Genomic DNA, 21,555 nt, shown 5'->3' on the forward strand with positions numbered 1-21,555 from the left:
ACAAGGAAGAGCATTTTGAAACTAATTAGGTTAATTGGCAACAGGTCAGTAATATTTTTGGGTATAAAAAGAGAATCTTACAGAGCCAGAGTGTCTAAGACGTATAGTTGGGCAGAGGCCTGCGATCTGTGAAGAGCTGCATCTAAAAATTGTTGAAAAAATAACAGAATAATGTTCCCGAACGTAAAAATGCAAAGATTTGCATTGTGATTTTATGTAGATTTTCCAACTTTTTGGGAAATGGGGTTGTACAAACATCTTATCAGGATTTTCCTAGTCACCACAAAGGAAAGTTTGGAAAGTGGGTGCACCGGAAAGCTCTAGGCAGTCTTAGGACCTTTATAGTTCCGAGACTGGGGACAGTGCAGGTAGAAGCAAAAGGCTGAACATCTAGCATCAAGGTGGTGCTCACCACATCAAAAAGGACCGAAACAGTTTATTTTAGTTTGGAAGTGATAGCAGAGGACTGTGACTGTTTAGAGGCAGTTTTGTCAATCAAGGACTGCAGAGAGCCAGCATCAGTCTCAGCAGCTGATATTTCAAGGGCTGATAAAACCATTGTGAGATCAGATATAGAATCTGCAGGGGAAAGCACGGGAACAGCCTTGTGGCCTCTGCTTCAGAATCAGCACACACTTGTGCTATTTGGCCCATAAATTCATGCATAACTGAAGTAAAAAGCTTCTTAGAGCAGAGGAGGTAGTCATGCTCTAAAGAGTTAGGGAAAACTCAAAAGATGGCATAGTCTCCACTAGCAGCGAGCACGAAGATTCAAGGCTTCAGATGTAGGCCACATTAGTAGGCTCGCTGTAAGCAGCACTGGTGGTGTTCATGGGGTGTGAGCTTGGGCACCTAGTACGGCCAGCTTGCCCTCCATGGCTAGAACATGGTTTGTTGCAGAAGGCAGTAACGCAACACTGAAAGACCTCAGATACTCACAAACCCAACTGCTGGTAGCAGGTGTAGAGTGAGCCGGAGTGACTAAGTAACTGAAGGCTGGCAGCAGGAACGTACCAAGAATCTATAGAGTTCCACATGGCCCTTGTAATCATGAGCAGCTGGATGAATGAATGCTGAATGATAGGAAAGAGAGAGAGGAGTGTGGCAACAATTTTCCCAGCAGATTAAATCAGCACTTTATGCCTCAGAGTTAACCCACAGAAAGGAGGAAAATTGAAAGCACACAGAGGTTCAAACAACACGGTAGCTTCGAGCACTTAGCCCAATTGACTGTCTTACAAAGTAAGTTTTCAGAGACAGGGCAAGTGCTGAGGCAAAAAGCAGTGGCTCTGAACCTGAAAAGCATTCTGTGACCAACTTGCTACCAGAACAGAGTCTGGAAAGTGCCTTAAGCAGAACCCAGTGCCCACGATCACTTCCAGGTTAGCCCTGTGAAATCCAGTCCAGCAGGGTTTGGGTACAAAATTCCCAAAGGTAGGATGAGAAAAGGACACTCCAGATAGCTGCATTGTAGAGACCAGTTCAAGCAGCAATGTAAGAAGCAATCTTAATTGAAGAAAAAAAAGCTAGCAAAAGATGATTAGTCTTTTTTTTAACAGAGCTGAAAAAAAAAGATGTCCATCGTCCTAGGACATCAGCATGCTGTAAATAGGAGAGGTTATCCCTGGGGCTGGCCTACATTTTTCTGTTTGTCAATATTTAATCCTCCTATAGGCAGCAGTAGAACCTGACAGTTAGTTATTGACTTTTTGTTTCCATCAATAGACAAGAAAAAAAACAGATTAAATAAGAAGTAAAAAGCAGTAATAGATTTTATATATTCTGCATATTTAATATAATACTGTATATTTTGCAGCAACTGGAGAGTAGTTGGGTTACATCTCAAATATGTCTGGATGGTCAAAGCCATTGGACAAAAGCAGTCTGAGTAGGGTAACAGTTGCCAGTATTGAAGGAACAGCAAGTACAAATGAAATGAAACAAAAATCAAAAGTCTCCAAAATATCTAAAATAAGAGTATACCTAATTTTTTTCTAACAGCAAATTTACACCAAGTAAACACAGAAGAGATAAGCCATTTTATTAGTGTCTATCCTCCTATAGGAAAGATTATAATTTCAAACTATACTATGGTAACCAAGAAGTGGTAAAAAAACATAATTAAGATTGTTTCGCCACTTCAATTGGCAGCTGAATTAAATGAATACTGATTTCAGTCAATCGTAATCTAGCGACAAGAATACTTACTTTGAGGAAGCAGCAGAGTGCAGCAAGAGCTGATAGCTGGATACTCTGTTGACGGGAGCCTTTTGTTTGTTTGATACAATCCACCAACTGCTCCAAGATTTGAACTCTACAGGTGACAGTGAAAAAGTTGACAACGATTTATGTTCTTAAGAAGAAAACATTAGAAATCAAAACTATGTGCAACATTTACACCCCATAGTTATTATTTCCCACAATCTTACCTCTGTGACTCTGGCATATTTGACAGTAAAATGCCAAAGATTGAGGCAGCAGCATGGATGACTGTGAAGGCTGGAGGCAGGGAGGTGGGAACCGACTCTCCTTGAGAGGGCATCTGATAAACTGCATGAATATCATATTCCAGACCACCTGTGATCCCACTGCTGAGGAGCAGCTAGACAGCAAATAAGGGCACGTTATCATATTAATATAAAAATACTGTCAGCATATTGAGCATAAAACCAAATTTTTAACATTCTGAAAGTCTGAACTTCAAAACACAACTGTCATGAAGTTATTATCTTCTTGCTAGAGGCAAGTATGGGTAAAGCTCAAAAGCTGCTATACTGAATTACATGTATTTTGGTATGTAAACTGTTTGCAATTATGTATTTTAACTATATATGCAACTGTCAACCATGGAGCCTTGTTTTGAAAAATCAACAGGGAGACAATGCAAAGTTCATTTTCTTTTTGTACTTCACCTGTGCAAATGTAATATATGGTTTTAAAAGTTATTGTCCTTTTTTGATAAAGACACTAAGATATGTGTACTTACAAACAAATCATTTTCTTAGTCTACTGAGGAACACAGGCATTCAGAAACAGTTGGGTTATGACAATGAAGGAATAGGTTTTAGTTATAGGCGACTTCACCATTACTAACATTAAATGTAATTTTCAAACTGCACTTTCAAGCAGGAGCAAAATACAATGGAGATACTGAATGGGGTTTCTATGAAACAGATAGTAAACATCCCAACTAGAGTAGATCACATTCTCGACCTAGTGATAACAAATGGAGACTGATTGTCTGAGGTGGAGGCGGGAGAAATTCTGGGTTCTAGGGATCACCTTTTTTTCTTTTGCTTTACTATTAAAACAAGAACTAAAAAATCATATGCAAAAAACAAAAGTTTTGGATTTAAAAAGGACATATTTTTCTAAACTTGTGAATTTCTAAAAAATGAAGGCTGGATTAAGACAACAGGAGTTAGTAATCAGTGGACACTACTTACCATCCTGGAAAAACTAGATATGTTAGGCAAATAATAAGAGAAAATAGAAAAAGGTAGTGGAAGGATTGCAGTGTGTGTGCTGGAAGTTGCTTAATAAAATCAAATGGATTTTCAAGATGTCACCGACGTGTAGCCCATTTTCTTGAATTTTAGTGCAGTGTGGAGTGAGGGCGGACTCCTGGACTTCAGCACCCGGGTGGTATGCAAGCTTGAGGAGGATAAAGACTACTTTGGTAGCGGTGGGATTTGCTGTGATCATCCATCTCAAACAGAGATTTAACAAGGAAACTAAAGCCATCAAACAGAAAATAGTGGTATAACAAAAAACATGGCTGAAGTCACCAAGGGAAAACTAAGTGAGAGCTCTTTTAGCAGAACTAGAAAAAGTGTCCAACCTCCTAGGATACTAGTAAACAAATTTCTGCATACTAAGCACAGGAGGTGTTATATGTGGACTGGCTTAAAACTTTCTTTTATTTGCCAGTTTCCCATCCTGCTGTAGAAGGCAGTATAACCCAAATATTTCTGATGACTCGTTTCGCTCAATGGACAAAACAGGAATAAAATACCAGTTGGACTATTGGGGGGAAAGGGGCCCAGAGGGCCATGTCGTTTAAAAGCTTGCCAGTGTCCAAATCACCTGAAGTGACACACCTAGAAACCATGGTTTATGAATATGTTTTATATGCCCTGTACTGTATGATAAAGATATAAATGTATCGCCTTAACAAGAAAATAAATAGTAATACAGGATATGCAAATCAGGCCATATTATTTAGAACCCTCCTTTAGACAAGTTACTATTCACCTGCTCTTCAACAGCTCTGTGACTACTCTCCCTCAGTGATGGTCCCAACAGCACTAGGTCATCAGGATGACAGAGTGATGGCAGCAAGAATCCAGCTCCACTAGGTGTGTAGTCAGGAGACGACAGGTCAGCAACCAGTTCCTTCATAACAGCACAAATACTGCCTGTTTCCAAGACAAAATAACGTACAGGCTGTAAAGACTGGCTGATACAATTTGATCTCTAATAAGTTTGTTATAACACAGCACAGCAAAACACTCTTATCTACAGTAATATTATATAGGAAATAAAAGTACCTTCATATGTTTTGGGAGGCAGTTGTTTGAGTAGCTGGTACAGCCTTAGTCTGTACAGGACAGAACAAGCCTTCAAGGGGTTTCCATACATCTTCTGTAAGCTGGGTAGTCTAACCATAGGAAACAGGTTATTTACTGAATTACAGTAGATTGCATGAACAGAAATATGAAGCAAAACAGGCATTTATAACATAACATCCTAAGTAGCACAAACACAAATTCCAAAATCTCTAACTGGCACAGAGTTTACTGGGAGAAAAAGTTCCAAATACAACTTTTTCTTCTGTAGCACCACCTGATGGTAAATTCTAGTCTTGAAAATGACTAAGGGCTTGTTTTGACAGGCTTTTTTTTTTTTTGCATTAGATTGGTTTTGCATTCCCATACTAAATTTATGGGTATATAAAATCTGTTTTTAGAAGATTGTCAGGAGGAGATCAACTGCACCTGTAACTATGTTCTGAATTATTTCAGAAGCATCTAAACTGATGCTGTCAACACAAGCCCAACAAAAGCCCAAAGACTGTAGACATAGGTGTCCTTTATGAAACAGAGATCAGCGACGATCCCAAGGATCGTTGCTGATCTCCAATCATTAGTCGTTTAGGAAACAAAGATGATCAGTGGAGAACATGTTCTCCGCTGATCATCTCAGCACACAGACTGCCAGTGTATGAAGGAGCGATGTCAGTCCTTCACTGGCGATCTGTGTTCTCCCTCCAGATTCTCCAGCCCAGAGCTGGAGAATCGGGGGAACCGTAAACAAAGCAGCGGTAATTTACTGCTGCTTAGTAAATGGTGTTTGATCTCTTACTGTAATCTCTCGAGACTGCAGTAAAAGCAGCCGTTTTCTAGAGTTCAGTGTTTGTAGATCGCTTCTCTCTTCATTCAGAGAACCACTCTACACTGCTTCATAAAAAGGCATTCAGAGAACTCTCTCCCCTGCGAATGCCGAAGAACTGGGCAGCGGTCATTTACCACTGCATGATAAATGGACACCACAGATCCTAAAAAATACAATGAACCAGCAAACACAAATGCTCCTGCGCTTGGGGATGTTCTCGATGCAGGCTACAACCACATTAAGAATGTCCCGGAACATGCACACCTTGCTGCCCTCAAATAGACCGGGGGAATACAAATATACTGAATGAGGAAAGAACAAACAGAGGGCGCACAGGCCTAGTGCATTACCATAAAAAATAAAGTAGGTTTTGTACTCACAAACGACAATATAGTCAAGGCACATCATAAAGAACAGCTGGGTCAACACCGTGCTGAGTAACAGTCTGTAATAGGGAGTGTAGACATCCAATAGACTGACGCGTTTCGAGGACTTGCCTCTTCCTCAGGGCCAGTGAGGGCCTGTGCGCCCTCTGTTTGTTCTTTCCTCATTCACTAAAAAATACAATATAATGTCCTCCAAGAGCTCCTGAACCTCTCCCTTTGACTCTTTCATTTCTGATAGTTTGGAAAAAGCAGCGCACATTCATTGTGGCTATGTGAACTGCTCTATGCATACAAAAAATCCCTTAGTCCATCTTGACACAAATGTGGAGAGGGTGCCTCTGTTCTTACATAATGTGGGACAATGAAGACTGAACAAAGCTATCCTTCAGGAAGTTGAACCACAGCAGCACAAAAAAAGAATTTGGGGATTCAGAGGAGGCTGAGAGCAATAGATGGTGCCTATTTACTTGAAAATAAACCAGAGAATTTAGTCTCACTTAAACCCTGGTTCAAACCTAAGCAGGTTGCGATAATGCATTTTACCAGGTGCATTTTGTGTTTTTTTCACACGTGTATTTGACATGTTTTTATGCATTTTGGGTTTTTGGGAGGGGTCTGTTGTCTTGCTGGAGAAACCAACAAAACACAGCAGAAACGCATAAAAAAATGCAAGCAATGCATATCTGCTGCGTTTCCATTGAAGTCTATGGAACTAAAAATGGAACCTGTATAGGGTGTAGCTCTGTATATAAAAATTCAAAATAAACCAATATGTCCACATATATTGATCATAAACGCATGTAAATACGAAAACGGATAAAAAGTCTGTAAACAGAAGAAAATGCAGCAGATGAACTTGTGACTCCAGCCAAAAGTGAAAAGTGCGCACTCACCGGAAGCGCATAGATAATGCGCATATATGTAAATTCTCGAAGTAAACTGGTCAATCTGGTGAACTATTTCCTATGGTGCAGTCATCAAGCCGTTAGGGAAGTAATTAAATCTACTGGTTCCAGAGGTCCTCCTTAAGATTAGTGAGGTGGTCAGCCTGGATATGGGGCTCCTATTCCTCCGGATATGCTGGATACTAACAGGTACCTGTGGGCTTAATAGCTCCAGACGGGAGCCACAAAAGAGGTGCCCATAGTGTAGTATATTAAAATACTTTATTGTAGTACCGCATATAACAGACAGGGTATAGTGATGAGCAAGAAAAAAGCACTATACCTCTATTAAAATGGCCGCCCGGGCTTCTTTCCAGCTCCAGGCGGCAGTAGTGTGCTGTGCTGTCTGGTTCCTCCTCAAGTATTTTAATATACTACACTATGGGCACCTCTTTTGTGGCTCCTGTCTGGAGCTATTAAGCCCACAGGTACCTGTTAGTATCCAGCATATCCGGAGGAATAGGAGCCCTTATATCCAGGCTGACCACCTCACTAATCTTAAGGAGGACCTCTGGAACCAGTGGATTTAATTACTTCCCTGACGGCTTGATGACTGCACCATAGGAAAAAGTTCACCAGATTGACCAGTTTACCTTGAGAATTTACATATATGCGCATTATCTATGCGCTTCCGGTGAGTGCACACTTTTCACTTTTGGCTGGAGTCACAAGTTCATCTGCTGCATTTTCTTCTGTTTACAGACTTTTTACCCGTTTACGTATTTACATGCGTTTATGATCAATATATGTGGACATATTGGTTTATTTTGAATTTTTAGATACAGCGCTACACCCTATACATTTCTGATCTTTTTGGAGTTTTATTGGTACCTCTTGGTGTTTTAGCAGCTACTATTAGGAGCGCTCACTTTACTATTATTTATACTTAAAAATGGAACCTGCTGCGGGAAAAAAGTCCCTGGCCCTTTCCAAAAAACACACAAATGGAAAACGCAGAGATGTGAGGGGGGGCTCATAAGAAATCGTGTTAAATGGACTGCAGTGCATTTCTGCAAAACTGAAAATGAACTGACAATGGCATAGGTGTAAATAATATGCCGGAGGTTTAAAGGGGATATAAAGTGGTTTTCTATACATTTTATTTAGTAATAACATTTATGAATATTAGGAAGCCAACAGGTGGAATTCCTTTTCACATGTTTTTCTCTGTCTCAGCTACTGTAAAACATCTGTAGCTTACAGAGCTCAACAGCTCAAGCTAAAATTTATACTCACATACAGTATGTACAAAGGTGAATGTGTCAGAGCAGTGACTTGTCTTCCCTTATTAGATGGCTACATTGAAGTTTTCTGTTAACAGACAATGTAGATGTAAGGGCTAATTTATTTAAAAAAGAAGTATGCTAAAGCTTTTTTGGGGGTCACAGGACTGCACGCACTTTTGCTCTCCTGTGACCCAGAAGAGATGTATGGCCAAATGACCGGCTAATGCCTGCTGTCAGCTGACGTGGAAGAGTTGCTCCAGGCTGTGGAAGGACTCTGTTAACATTGTCAGGATCCACACAGTTGCCAAATTGACAGCTGGCTCCAGCTCTCAGCATGCATGCTGGGAATTGAAGTCAGCTGTGTACTTCCTCTCTGCAGCCCAGAACTCCAGTGAGCGCTGGAGGAGTGGAGCAGAGAGCAGTGACTGACAGTCACTGTTTGTTCCGTTCCTTGTGTTGTCTTCATTGAATATGGCTGTATCTCAATAATTTCCCTTTGGGATTAATAAAGTATTCTGATTCCCTCCAGACAGACTGAGAACTGAGTGATTAGCAGTCATTTGATCGTTCAATTCTCGGTCTGAGAGCTGACATAGGACAGCTGCAGCATCACACCGATGTTGCAGCAAAGAATTTAGTATGGCAGTTTTCTTTTTTACATACCTTAAACCTCTCCTTTAATAATTTTCAGTACAAATAACAAGAACCTTTCATTCTTTAACCACTTGACCTCCAGAAGGGTTTACCCCTATTCAGCACTGTGGTACTTTAACTGGCAATTGCTCAGTCATGCAAAATGTACCCTAATTAAATTTATATCAATTTTTTTTTTTTTTTTTTTTTTTTTTTTTTTTTTTTTTTTTTTTTTTTACACAGAGCTTTCTTTTGGTGGCATTTAATCACCACTGGGTTTTTATTTTTGTATTTATTAAGTGTTCTTGCAAGAACACTTATTGTTATCTCACAAATATATTCTTATAGCAAAATTTACCACGCTAACTCCTCCCACAGTTTTTACACTACAAAGACAAGTAATATATCAAAACGTGTGGACTGTTCCCCATTGGTGTGCTATTACTTTGTGGAACGTTTCGCCGAATGGTTCACGAAATATCTGCATTTTTGTGGTGAAATTGGTCCCATAGGAATGAATGGCGGAATGTTCAAAACTAGAGTGGGAGCTGACAAAAGCTAGAGTGTGAGCTGAAAAATCAGGACATGATTTCTAAACTGCCATCACTCCCTCATTTTCATGTCCACCTACACAAATCTTATATCAAAACATTCAGCTATCCCTGCTGCCACTAAAAATGTCCACGGCTAAGCCATAGTCCTGATAGTTTTCACAATATGACCATTTGTTTTCAACTCATGCCGCACATTGACGTTCATTGAAACTCCACTCTAGCCACCTCTAAATTGAAGGGCAATTTCTAAACTGCGACTGTGCCTTCATTTTTTAATATTTCAGAGACATACTATGCATCAAATCGTACGTCTGGGTCTTGTGATTCTCACAATATAAAGCTCTTCGGTGTAGGATTTATAATTTGTAAACTACAATTGTTTGAAGATGGCAATTGCCAGTGAAGTGAGCAAGTTGGAGCAGTTTGTTTTTAACCGCTCTTCTCTGCCCTTGCTGTAGAGTGAGTTGCCATAGGAACCCAGGTGTGTGAGCAGGCAGCAGAGTGACAAAAGCTAGAGTGTGAGTTGTAGACTACTGGTGGAGGCAAGAACACTTCACACAATTTCCCCAGAAATTGTAGATTTTCTAGTTTATTATTATATCTCCAATTTAAAAAAAATGTTTCTTTACAAATTTAGGTCAAACTGTATTCTACTTGTCTTTGGTAAAAAAAAACAAAAAAAACCCAATAAGTGTATATTAAATGGTTTGTGTTAAAGTTATAGCATCTACAAACTATGGTATATATACCGGAATTTATGCAGCTATAGACACCATACTAGTAATAGCGGTGATCAGCAACCTTTAGTGGGACTATGATAGTGTGGCAGGCAATATGGTGCTAACAGACACTAGCTGGCAGGGCCACTGACAATGACATTAATAGTGGCACTAATACAGTGATCAGCTATACTACTGTACTAATGACACTGGCTGGGAAGGGGTTAACATCAAAGGGCAATAAAGGGGTGAGTGCTGCTTTTGCTCACAGATCTGGCTGTTTTCTCCCTGCTTTTCAGGGGAAACAACAGCCATATTACTGTTTTGTGTACACAGAGTTCTGTGTGTTTGTGAACTCTGTGCTGTGATTGGAAGCAGTTGATCAGTAGGTTTAAGGCAAAATCATTGGCTGAAACCTGCTGACAAACTTGGGCTGTGCCCAATCACAACACGGGTCATACACGTGCGGCCCCACACCCAGAAGACAGTACATTGCCAAGCCAGCACCTGCCACCTGCTCACAATACATTTACTGTGAGCACGTCAGCAAGTAGTTAAAATAATAAACTTTAAAGTAATGTTATCATACGGACAAACTGCTAAAGATTAACAGTATTCATTTCTAGACCTTTTAAGGTCCTAATATTTTGTTAACATCTGTATAAAGTAAATGCAGACTGTAACAAATTGCTCAGTGCTGTTAGAATATTTAATGCTTACAAGCTTGCCAGTAAAGTCTGATATAATAAGCTCTTGATGGGCATTTGAAGTACTTTACCAAACAAATCCTAACGTTAGGAAAACTTCCAGCACATATAGTTTAACCCCTTGCCTACTGGGCACTTATACCTCCTTCCTGCCCAGGCCAATTTTCAGCACTGTTGCACTTTGAATGACAATTGTGCGGTCATGCAACACTGTACCTATATGAAATATTTATCTTTTTTTTTTCATCAAATAGAGCTTTCTTTTGGTGGTATTTGATCACCACTGGGTGTTTTATTTTTTGCACTATAAACAACAAAAAAAAAAATTTGAAAAAAAAAAAAGGTTTTTTTTTGTTTCTATTATAACATTTTGCAGACAGCCAATTTTTCTCCTTAACTGATGTGTGTTGATGAGGCTGCACTGATAGGCAGCACTGATGAGGTGGCACAGATAGACAGCACTGATAGGAGGCATTGGTAGGTGGCAATGGTAGGTGGCACTGATTGGCAGCACGGTTTGGCGGCGATCAGTGCCGATCACTTCTCTGACAATTGCCGGTTATCAGCAGTACTTTCCGTGAGGAAAGTACAGCCGATAACCGGCAACTGTATTTACCCGGTGATCTGCTGTGTCATTGGACACAGCTGATCACTTGGTAAAAGGCCATTGTGATTGGCCGTTTACAGTATCACGTAATCAGCTCTGTCCGTAGGATACAGCGATCACCGGCGTTGCCAGGTGTGCACCGCAGGGGGACGTGTTCTGGAATGACAACCATGGACGTCGTCCCAGAACTAGACAACTGTGCTGTAGAGGTCTTTCTGGCTATAGCACGGTAGGGAAGAGGTTAACCACTTGCGCCCAGCCACCGCATATAAACGGTGGCAGGGCGGCACTCGTAGGCAAAAGCACGTTTTAAAACGGCTGCCTTCAAAACAGGTAGGGGGCACGTGCGAGGCGCGCGCTCGCCCTACCTGTCCCGCGGGTGTCAACAGCGGGTGCCAGCCGACGGGTCACGGCCGGTTTTTACCGGCCGTTTTCCTGCGATTGCCGGTGATCGCTGACACGGAGCAGGGCTGCATTGTTTACACACAGCCCTGTTCTGTGTCAGTTCTCTGACAGCTTGTGAGAAGCTGCAGAGTTTCTGTCCCTCGATCAGCTCCCCCCTCCCTCCCCCCTCCAGTACACACCCCTGCCCTCTAGTAAAACACTCCCCTTACACTGCAAATTCTAAAAATGTTAACCCCTTCCTCCCCAGTGACATTAGTACAGTTTCAGTGGGTTTTTTTCACTGATCACTGTATTGGTGTCACTGGGGATGTCAGTGACCCCAAGTCAGTTCCCCCCCCTCCAGTGTCAAAATGTCCGCCGCAGTCCCGCAGTCCTGCCATAAGTCGCTGGTCCCCGCCATATGTTGCTGATTGCCGCCAAAAGTCGCTGATCGGCGCCATTATTAGTATAAATAAAAATTAAAAATTCCAGTATCTTTCCCGCCATTTGTAAACGCTATAACTTTCACGTAAACCAATTTATTTACACGTATTGGGATTTTTTTTAGCAAAGACATGTCGCAGAATGCATTTTGGCAGAAATTTATGACTAAATTTGATTTTTGCATTTTTTTTTTACTGGACATGTTTTATAGCAAAAAGTCCAAAATATTGTTTTTTTTTCCTCAAAATTGTCAGCCTTTTTTTTATAGCGCAAAAAATAAAAACCGCACAGGCGATCAAATACCACTGAAAGAAAGCTCAATTTGTGGGGAAAAAAAGGATGTAAATTTCTTTTATGTACTGTATTGCATGACCGTGCAATTGTCCGTTAAACTAGCGCAGCGCTGTATAGCAGAAAAATGGCGTAAATTGCAGTATTTATACCATAGTTTGTAGACACTATAACTTCCACACAAAGCAATCAATATACACTTATTGGGATTTTCTTTACCAAAAACATGTAGCAGAATACATTATGGCCTAAATTTATAACCAACTTTGAGTTTACTATATATTTTTTATAGCTGAAAGTAAAAAATATTGTTTTTCTTTAAAATTTTTGGCCTTTTTTTGTTTATAGCGTGAAAAATAAAAAGCGCACAGGTGATCAAATTACACCGAAAGAAAGCTCTATTAGTGTGAAAAAAAGGACGTAAATTTAGTTTGGGTGCAGCATTGCATGACTGCGCAATTATCAGTTGAATTAGTGCAGCGCCGAGTAGCAAAAAGAGGCCTGGTCATTAAGGGGGGTAAATCCTCAGGAGCTCAAGTGGTTAAAGTAAATGCAAACTGAACACAGTCGTATCTAATGTCATCCACTACGTTTTATTTATTGAGACCTTGGAGTGGGGAACACTTACCGGGTCAGCAAAGCAACAGCACAAGGAAGGGGAGGAAGGAGCCTCTGTAGAACGTCTTCAGTCATGAGCTCCCCACAATGCAAGATAAAGCTCTGCATAGCTGAAAGTTGACATTAATGCAACAGAACTAAAATAAACATCACCAGTATATTAACTCAAGTTAAATTTATATATCTATAATGAATAGTGTCAACACTGAGCACAAATGAGACAAATTGAAAAACAATCACTGCAACTATAGCAAACACGCAATTGGCCCCTAGTAATGATAATACTAAAAGTGAAGCATAACATTTTAATGCTATTCTAAAGCAGCAAGATAGTTTTATGAGAAAAATCAAAACCAAGAAAACTGGTCACACCATTGCATTAGAAAAGTTAAGCCCAAACAGCCATGTGATTCACAAAGCAATACTACACTGCCAAGCTAGGCAGGTGAATCCCTGTCAGATGGGGCTGTGTTATGTGGCAGAGCTGTGAAAATCTCCTGACTGGGTGTACAGAAATACAAATTCTTTGGCAGGTCAAAACAATATTTCTTCTGTGCATTAAGCCATTTGCTTGAAGTTCATTTTCAAAAATATGCAAGTCTTTTAATGCTGGCCAGTGTTCACTACTCTTTCCTGCCAGCCTTGTAGATTACCAAAAGCAAGCATTACAAAGCAGACGTCTGTTCCTGTTTGTTAAAAAAAGAAACAACCTTCCCTATATGAATGCATAACCTCCCCTTAATCACTAGGCCAAACGCATGGACAACTGCAGCTTTAGGGCACAAAACACTTATAACCACTGGTAAACTTTTGGTGTGATATGTTACTTCCTGCTGATAATTCAGACTCACCACTCATAGCTCCAGCTCTGCCTTCCAAAGTCACTTGCCAAGTGAAGACATCTCCTCGACTTTGTTCTGTTTCCAAGTCCTTATGGCTTTGTGGGAAAACACTCCGCCAAAGAAGTAAAATCCGGCCTAAATGAGGGTGGACCATTGAAGGACCTAAAACATTTGTTAGGAAATGTAAAGTAAGGGAAGAAGCAAATGCGGGTGTATTTTAGATTTTGCTCATAAGGGGGTCTTGGTGCTAGATCTGAACATAAATCAAAATTGCACACCCTTATAGCATGCCTCATGCCAAGATCCATTCTCATCTGCTCATGCAGGGCACTCCTAAATTTATCCAAAAAGATTGGAACATCAGATTCCACCTTCAGATCATAATATTACTTCCTTAATTCCACATCTTTCCATGTGATCCATAAACGCAAATAACAAAATATTAGCAGTGTAATAGATCTCATCACTACATTAAATGTGCAACTCCTAGCTTGAAATTTTGTTGAATCTACCCTGAAAAAATGTGCTCTAAAGGATTGATTATTCTGATACACCACTTATTTGTCATCAATGTCATGTATAGATCATATCGTAGGATGTGAAATTAACAAACTAAGCATGATCCATAAAAGAATCCTTCATACTAGTCATTTTGGATATAATTTGTGCTAGATGATGCCCATTTAAGAATATGGACTATAATGTCCACACTGACAGTTACTGCAGCCTTAAAGTGTTACTAAACCCAGGACCCTGCATCCACTATATCTGGTCTCCCACAGCACAGACTACATGGAAATGCAATTATTTAAGTAAATATAAACTATTAAATATCTTTTCTCATCAGCAGTTAGAGCAGTCTTGTGACTTCTATCAGTGTCCAGCTGAGCACTGGTTAAAGTTGTAGGAGTTTTCTTTCTGCGCTAGGAGGATACCGAACCCCTGACCTCTGCCAGGACAGTGCTGCCCGGCCCTGTGCTGATCACATGCACTCTTCCGAGAAAAAAAAAAACCTAGCAATACACACCAAACTGAGTATGTGCAGAGTGTCTCCACACAATATGTCTTATCAGGAGATAAGAGGGGGGCATAGGAAGGAGAGGATCAGAGAACTCAGGATCAAACATCATTTTTACACAATGCAGAGGATTAACCCCTTAGGTTCAACAGCGAGTATAACAAGCAAGCTTCACTGCATATACAGACTGATTTTACTGTTGTGGGTTTAGTAACACTATAAGCCAGAATTCACTGCACCACAGAGCAGTGAAGCTAATGCTTTGCAAGTGTTGGGTAACATCCAAATATTCTGCTTTAAGCTTTCTTTTAGCCCCAAAGGTAACAGTGTGCTTGCTGGGTGTTCAAAATACATGCTGAACAGAAGGTATAGCAAGAAAATGTGGTCATCCTGGTCTGTAGTTCTGGTCTTCTGTTTTCATAATTCATTAAAGACATAGATCATTCTTACCAAAGAACTGCCTATGCAGATAAGAGATATCTGCAGGTGAACACAAGCTGTACAGCTTCGATCAAAATTGAATAATGCCCTTGCTATAGGTGTAAGCCATTTATATAACTTGTGAAGCCTGACCTGAAAACTCCCAGGACATTGCTAGGACTTTAAGTGAAGCTCGCTTTTATCATCACAGGAGTAAGCATTCTCCGATTCAAACCCCCCTCATGGGCTTTCTCTGCCCTAATGTAGTAGCTCTGAGCTCAGAGTTTGAGAGCTCACTCGTGATAGTGAAGGGGAGCAGTAATAGCGGGGCCTTAAGTAGTCAAAGATGCACTTTTTGTTTTTATCTACAGACATCTCATATCAGCAGTTTTTGATAAAGGTGAGCTAACCCTTTAAAGTCAACCATGCTAAATTCATTTTCATAAACATTTATCTACATTGACTAAACCAATAAACATGACCACTAACAACAGTTATTCATAGCCAGTTCTGTGCATTACATACATAAGTACAAAAGAGATACCCAATGTCAAATACTAGAGCTCTGATCCAGGTCACCAGTACCCTTGGCTTTCCCCAGCTCCAGGGGCTGGTTCTCACACCAGTTTATTCCAGCCACAACAAAAAACATTCTGGAGTTTAATTCCACATTGAAAACTTTACTAGGCTCTATGCACAGGCTACCTGGGATCCTCCCATTGACACATTTCACTCACATAAAGCTTAATCATAGAGTTGCCTAAGGCTGGCCATAGACGACTCAAACCATGTATGGGCAAGCTGAATGTAGCAAGTTGATCAACTTGGGTACAACCAGTCTGGCGGATTTTACATGCGATTATTGCTAGTGGTTAGGTGAGAGGGATTCCCCTATCAACACTGACTGACTGGTTGCAGAAAAAAATTTGCTCCCTGTGTGTCCTGCACGAGGTCAGAGAAACAGACCAAGTGGGCTTTGCAAGGAGTCTTAGCTTAATAAGGTTTTTACTGTAGGACTGACCATTTTTCAATTGCATATCCTAAGAAGCTCTTACCCAAAGTCATGAGGGAAGCGATAAGAAGCCACCCAGCATGTACTCGATGTAAGGAGAGCCGACTGTTCTGGCTTGCAGAGCATAGTAAGTCTTCTGCCAGGCTCAATATTACCTACGATGAAGAAAGAAGTTTAAAAGTAGATAACCACAATCCATCAACTCTAGCTCTCATTACAAAATTGTTTAGAGCCTAATTTTTAACATGTTGCAAGAAAGAACTTTATTTAATTTAGAGACACAATTTTATATGCAAGAAAGGAATTGTTAGATAAATCATGTGACCTATTTCACTTCTTGTTTCTCTACATCATCCAGCCACTGCAAAATGACAGCTGAAATGAAAAGAAACACAGATGCTCAAGGACTATACTTCATCTGCAACAATGCATGTTTACTTAGTTAAGTGAAAGATGCCAAGACTGAAGAGCAGGAAAGCAGTGGTATGACAAAAAGCAATCAATCGATAAAGTTAATTGCTTTATTTTCTGACTTGCGCATCCCTGTCACTGTAAGGAATTATACCATTCTAAGGCTTTGGGAAACATGCAAAGTGACAACGGCATGCTACTGAGGAATACAAAGCAGGCGAATGGATTCAATTATGTGACATGCAATACAGATCAACTGCAGTTAGTAAATGAGGTTCTAGGTGAAGATCATTACAGAGCTTGATCCTTACCTTTCCTTTTCCCTGTGGCACACCAAGTGGGCACAGTCTAACAGAGCCAAGCAGTCCAGCTGCTACAAGGCTATACCCACTCACTGCTTCAGAAGAGGATTTAAGAGCTATCAGACGTTCAGCACATCGATCTAAGAGAGGAGCTGCTAGAGAAGGCATAGACACTACCAAACAGCGAAGGCACCAAGCGGAGGCTAAGCGGGCACTTAGGCTAGGGTGGAGAGCTACTGAAATCACAGTGTCCAGGACCCCTATAAGACAGAGGTAAAGCAGCATAAGGAAATGTGTTAGTATAGTTATCCCATCTTTACACAGATATGGTAACCAGCCCCACTGCAGACACATATAGATTACCAGCACTGGAGTCACGCAGCAAAGGGGAGACTGTAGTGCCCAGTCCTAAAATAAGATCCCCAAGCTCTTGCAGGGCACACACCAACACATGCTGACTGGCAGAGATATCAGTGGCACTGAACCGAATTTCCTGATTACTGTCACTTAGCACAAGATCTAATAGGAAAAAAAAAATAGGATGAAAAAGTATACATAACCAGGGGGAGGGTTTTGCAGATAAAGAAAATAAAGAGATTAGTAAGCAAGCATACATTTAAAAAGAGAACATTACTTTAACAACATCTGCCATACTATGATATTTGTATATAATCAAGCTGTGTTTTAAAGAAGACTCAATGGACCACTTGGGTCTTTTTTTCTGCAGTCTTCTATGTTTCTATTTTTCTAAGACTTCTTGGAAAAAAATTACTGGGACCAGTACATAAAGCGGAACTTTCCCTTTTAGATGGAGCTCCGCTTTAATTATTTTGCCACAGGAACACTGTAAGGCTGGCCACAGATGATTCTTTTTTTTTTTTTTGATCAGCCATACAGCTGATTTAAAAAAAAAACAAAATTACCTCTCCCATCAACACAGGCGAGGTGGATAGAGGAATCATCCTCAATGTACTATTGTATTCTGACAGTAGTTACTCCTCCACCGTCAAAATACATGGATCAGTGCTGCATCTGATGACGAAATAAAAGTTTTCCAACAGTCCCATTTAATAGAAGTCGATTATTAGATTGACTTCTGTCGAGCAAGAGCTACCGATGGACTGAAATATAGCTGGACCCTACCGAACTAGCTGAATTACATTCTTTGACCAGATTAAAGTTGTTTTTACGAGCGACTACAAACAGAGCAGGCTGCGGGCTTATTACAGTTTAACCATGTGCCCTCCCCAGAGGATTTACCAGGCCATTTTTTGTGATATGGAGCTGTGTTACTTTAACTGACAATTGCGCGGTCATGCAGCGCTGCACCCAAGTGTAATGTATATCCTTTTTTCCCCACAAACGGAGCTTTCTTTAGGTGGCATTTGATCGCTATGCAGAGCAAAACAAAGCAGCATGCTGGTGCTGATAGGGGAGAGATCTGTATTGTTTACATACAAACCTCTCCCGTCAGTGTTCCTCTGCGATCGCCAGGTGCCGGCGGGGAATCTCCGACCGGGAGAGGGTGATCGGCAGCTGTAGACGCCAATAGCTAAGCAGGTAGGGTGGGACGTGCGCACCCCCTGCCCAGAAATATAAAATCATATATATATATATATATATATATATATATATATATATATATACATACATACATACATATACAGTTGCAAGAAAAAGTATGTGAACCCCTTGGGATTATGTGGAGTTTTGCATGAATTGGGCATAAAATGTGCTCTGAACGTCATCTAAGTCACAACAATAGAAGAACACAATCTGCTGAACATAATACTAAACAAACATTAGATGTTACCATGGTTTAATTGCACATAACATGTAAACATTCACAGTGCAGGGAGGAAAAAGTATGTGAGGCCCTAGCTTAATGACCTCTCCCAGAGCTAATTGGAGCCAGGAGTGAGCCAACCTTGACTCCAATCAGTGTGATGACATTGGATGTGTTGCTGACAGCTGTCCTGCCCTTAAAAAACACACACCTGTTTTGGGTTTACTGGTTTCAAGAAGCACTGTCTGATGTGAACCATGCCTCGCAGAAAAGAGCTCTCAGAAGACCTACGATCAAGAATTGTTGACTTGCATGAAGCTGGAAAGGGTTACAAAAGTATCTCCAAAAGCCTTGATGTTCATGTGTCCACGGTAAGACAGACTGTCTACAAATGGAGAAAGTTTAGCACTGTTGCTACTCTCCCTAGGCGTGGTCGTCCTGTAAAAATGACTGCAAGAGCACAGCGCAGAATGCTGCATGAGGTAAAGAAGAATCCCAGAGTGTCAGCTAAAGACCTACAGAAATCTCTGGCACATGCTAACATTTTTGTTGACACATCTACAATAAGGAAAACATTAAATAAGAATGGAGTACATGGGAGGACACCACGGAGGAAGCCATTGCTGTCCAAAAAGAATATTGCAGCACGTTTGAAGTTTGCAAAAGAGCACCTGGATGTTCCACAGCACTACTGGCAAAATATACTGTGGACAGATGAAACCAAGACTGAGTTGTTTGGGAAGAACACACAACACTATGTGTGGAGAAAAAAAGGCACAGCACACCAACATCAAAACCTCATCCCCACTGTAAAACATGGCGGAGGGAGCATCATGGTTTGGGGCTGCTTTGCTGCCTCAGGGCCTGGACGGATTGTTGTCATTGATGGGAAAATGAATTTCAGAGTTTATCAAGACATTTTGCAGGAAAACGTACGACCATCTGTCTGCCAACTGAAGCTCCGCAGAGGATGGGTGATGCAACAGGACAATGACCCAAAGCATACAAGTAATTCAACAAAACAATGGCTGCAACAGCACAGAATACGCCTTGTGGAGTGGCCCAGTCAGAGTCCTGACCTCAACCTGATTGAAATGCTGTGGCATGACCTTAAGAGAGCGATTCACACCAGACATCCCAAGAATATTGCTACACTGAAACAGTTTTGTGAAGAGGAGTGGTCCAAAATTACTCCAGATTGTTGTGCAGGTCTGATCTGCAACTACGGGAAACGTTTGGTTGAGGTTATTGCTGCCAAAGGAGGGTCAACCAGTTATTAAGTCCAAAGGTTCACATACTTTTTCCTCCCTGCACTGTGAATGTTTACATGTTATGTGCAATTAAACCATGGCAACATCTAATGTTTGTGGAGTATTATGTTCAGCAGACTGTGTTCTTCTATTGTTGTGACTTAGATGACGTTCAGAGCACATTTTATGCCCAATTCATGCAAAACTCCACGTAATCCCAAGGGGTTCACATACTTTTTCTTGCAACTGTATATATACACACACACATGATTTTGAGTTCCGCTATAGGGTGGTCGGGAAGCAGTTAAGGTTTTTTGGATGGAAAGAGTAAAAGTCAACCTGTGTTTTGGGGAATAGGTTTTTTCCCTGCCACTAAAAGCTTTTAATGGTCTATGTGTGCATGGACACATAGGATAATATGGAGGGGCGTTTACAAGCAAAAAAGAAAAACCCTGACGCCCCTGAAAGTGGCAGCAAAAACGCCCTGCATGAGGCCTAAGGGTATACTACAAGACAGCAATGCATGTTACGGCTATTATTTGAAAAGGAAAGATTGTTCTGTGGTATACTTTGTGGGCTCTAAAAATATGTGGATTACCCATTTACAATGATGTAATGTTACAGAACAAACCTGCTATTTATTTAACTAATGATTTTCTCCAATATTAGGACCATGATTTAGAAGGTTGATTTTTTTTCCTTTATTTGCATCAGCTGTAAGTGTAAGATTCTGAGTATGGGGGTTTTCTATTTATTTTCAGTTGGTTGAACTAGGTGAAGTTTTTGTTGCTTTTTTTTTTTCAACCTGACTACCAATGTAACTACGATTTACAAACTGGAACAAAACTTTTGTTTTTTGGATATTGCTGTGAGAAATTCTGAACTAGAAAAATGTAAATACTGTCAGCATTTACCTCCTTCTTCCTGATTGCTTCCACTATGGTCTCTATATTAGAAAGTGTAGCAATCACAGCTCGACACTTCAGTTCCCAAAGTTGAGCTCAGGCCCAACTCCCGACTTTATTCGTTCATTCTAATGGGTGGTTTCAATGACTAATAGTGAGGTGGTGGGGGGGGGGATCCTGCAATTTGTTTAGATACATACCATCAGGGCTGCAGTTTTTTTTATAACACCAGTACAGAATAAATTAAAGTGGCACTGACAAGTTATCACATACCCACAGATTTTATGAGTTTCTTGATGACCTCACAAATCTCTCTAGCTGCTTCCAGCTGGGCCTTCTCACTCAGCATTTCCCCTATTGTAGCTCTGAGAATGTAGGATACACAACGTCTCATACAGCAAGCTTCCACCGGGCTCTGAGTTGCCTTTTGATGGGAAACCAACTCTAACACGTGTGACAAGAGCAATGGGACATTTCTAGAAAGCCACTGTCCTCCAAGTGTGCTGATGAAGACAATATATGCCTGTGTGAACAAAAAGAACAGAAAGGAATCATTCAAGTCTTCCAGCTCACTGGAGAAAAAACTTCTGCATACTTATGGTGAAAAAGAGCGCTGACAGAAAGAGCATTTGGGAAGTTTGTTACCATCAAGAGAAGGCATTAGCAATCCTGCCATGAACAGACTCTTCATTTATATGTTGT

The 21,555-nt window shown here is 40.7% G+C and overlaps 1 protein-coding gene across 2 annotated transcripts in view; it reads right to left on the reverse strand.

The window, feature by feature from the left end:
• HEATR5A (HEAT repeat containing 5A) overlaps positions 1-21,555 on the reverse strand; it is a 132,048-nt gene that overhangs the window by 83,113 nt on the left and 27,380 nt on the right. For both annotated transcript variants that reach the window (XM_089691190.1, XM_089691189.1), the window contains exons 7-16: positions 21,127-21,376; positions 17,276-17,431; positions 16,922-17,172; positions 16,243-16,354; positions 13,759-13,911; positions 12,918-13,017; positions 4,551-4,660; positions 4,255-4,418; positions 2,430-2,602; positions 2,209-2,314 (exon numbers count right to left, since the gene is read on the reverse strand). In XM_089691190.1, the coding sequence (XP_089547316.1) occupies positions 2,209-2,314; positions 2,430-2,602; positions 4,255-4,418; positions 4,551-4,660; positions 12,918-13,017; positions 13,759-13,911; positions 16,243-16,354; positions 16,922-17,172; positions 17,276-17,431; positions 21,127-21,376 (1,575 nt within the window). The remainder of the gene's footprint in view (positions 1-2,208; positions 2,315-2,429; positions 2,603-4,254; positions 4,419-4,550; positions 4,661-12,917; positions 13,018-13,758; positions 13,912-16,242; positions 16,355-16,921; positions 17,173-17,275; positions 17,432-21,126; positions 21,377-21,555) is intronic.

The sequence above is a fragment of the Staurois parvus genome, unplaced genomic scaffold, assembly GCF_062004578.1.
Source record: "Staurois parvus isolate SC_StPar_1 unplaced genomic scaffold, SC_StPar_1.0 ptg000553l, whole genome shotgun sequence".
NCBI classification, from domain to species: Eukaryota; Metazoa; Chordata; class Amphibia; order Anura; family Ranidae; genus Staurois; species Staurois parvus.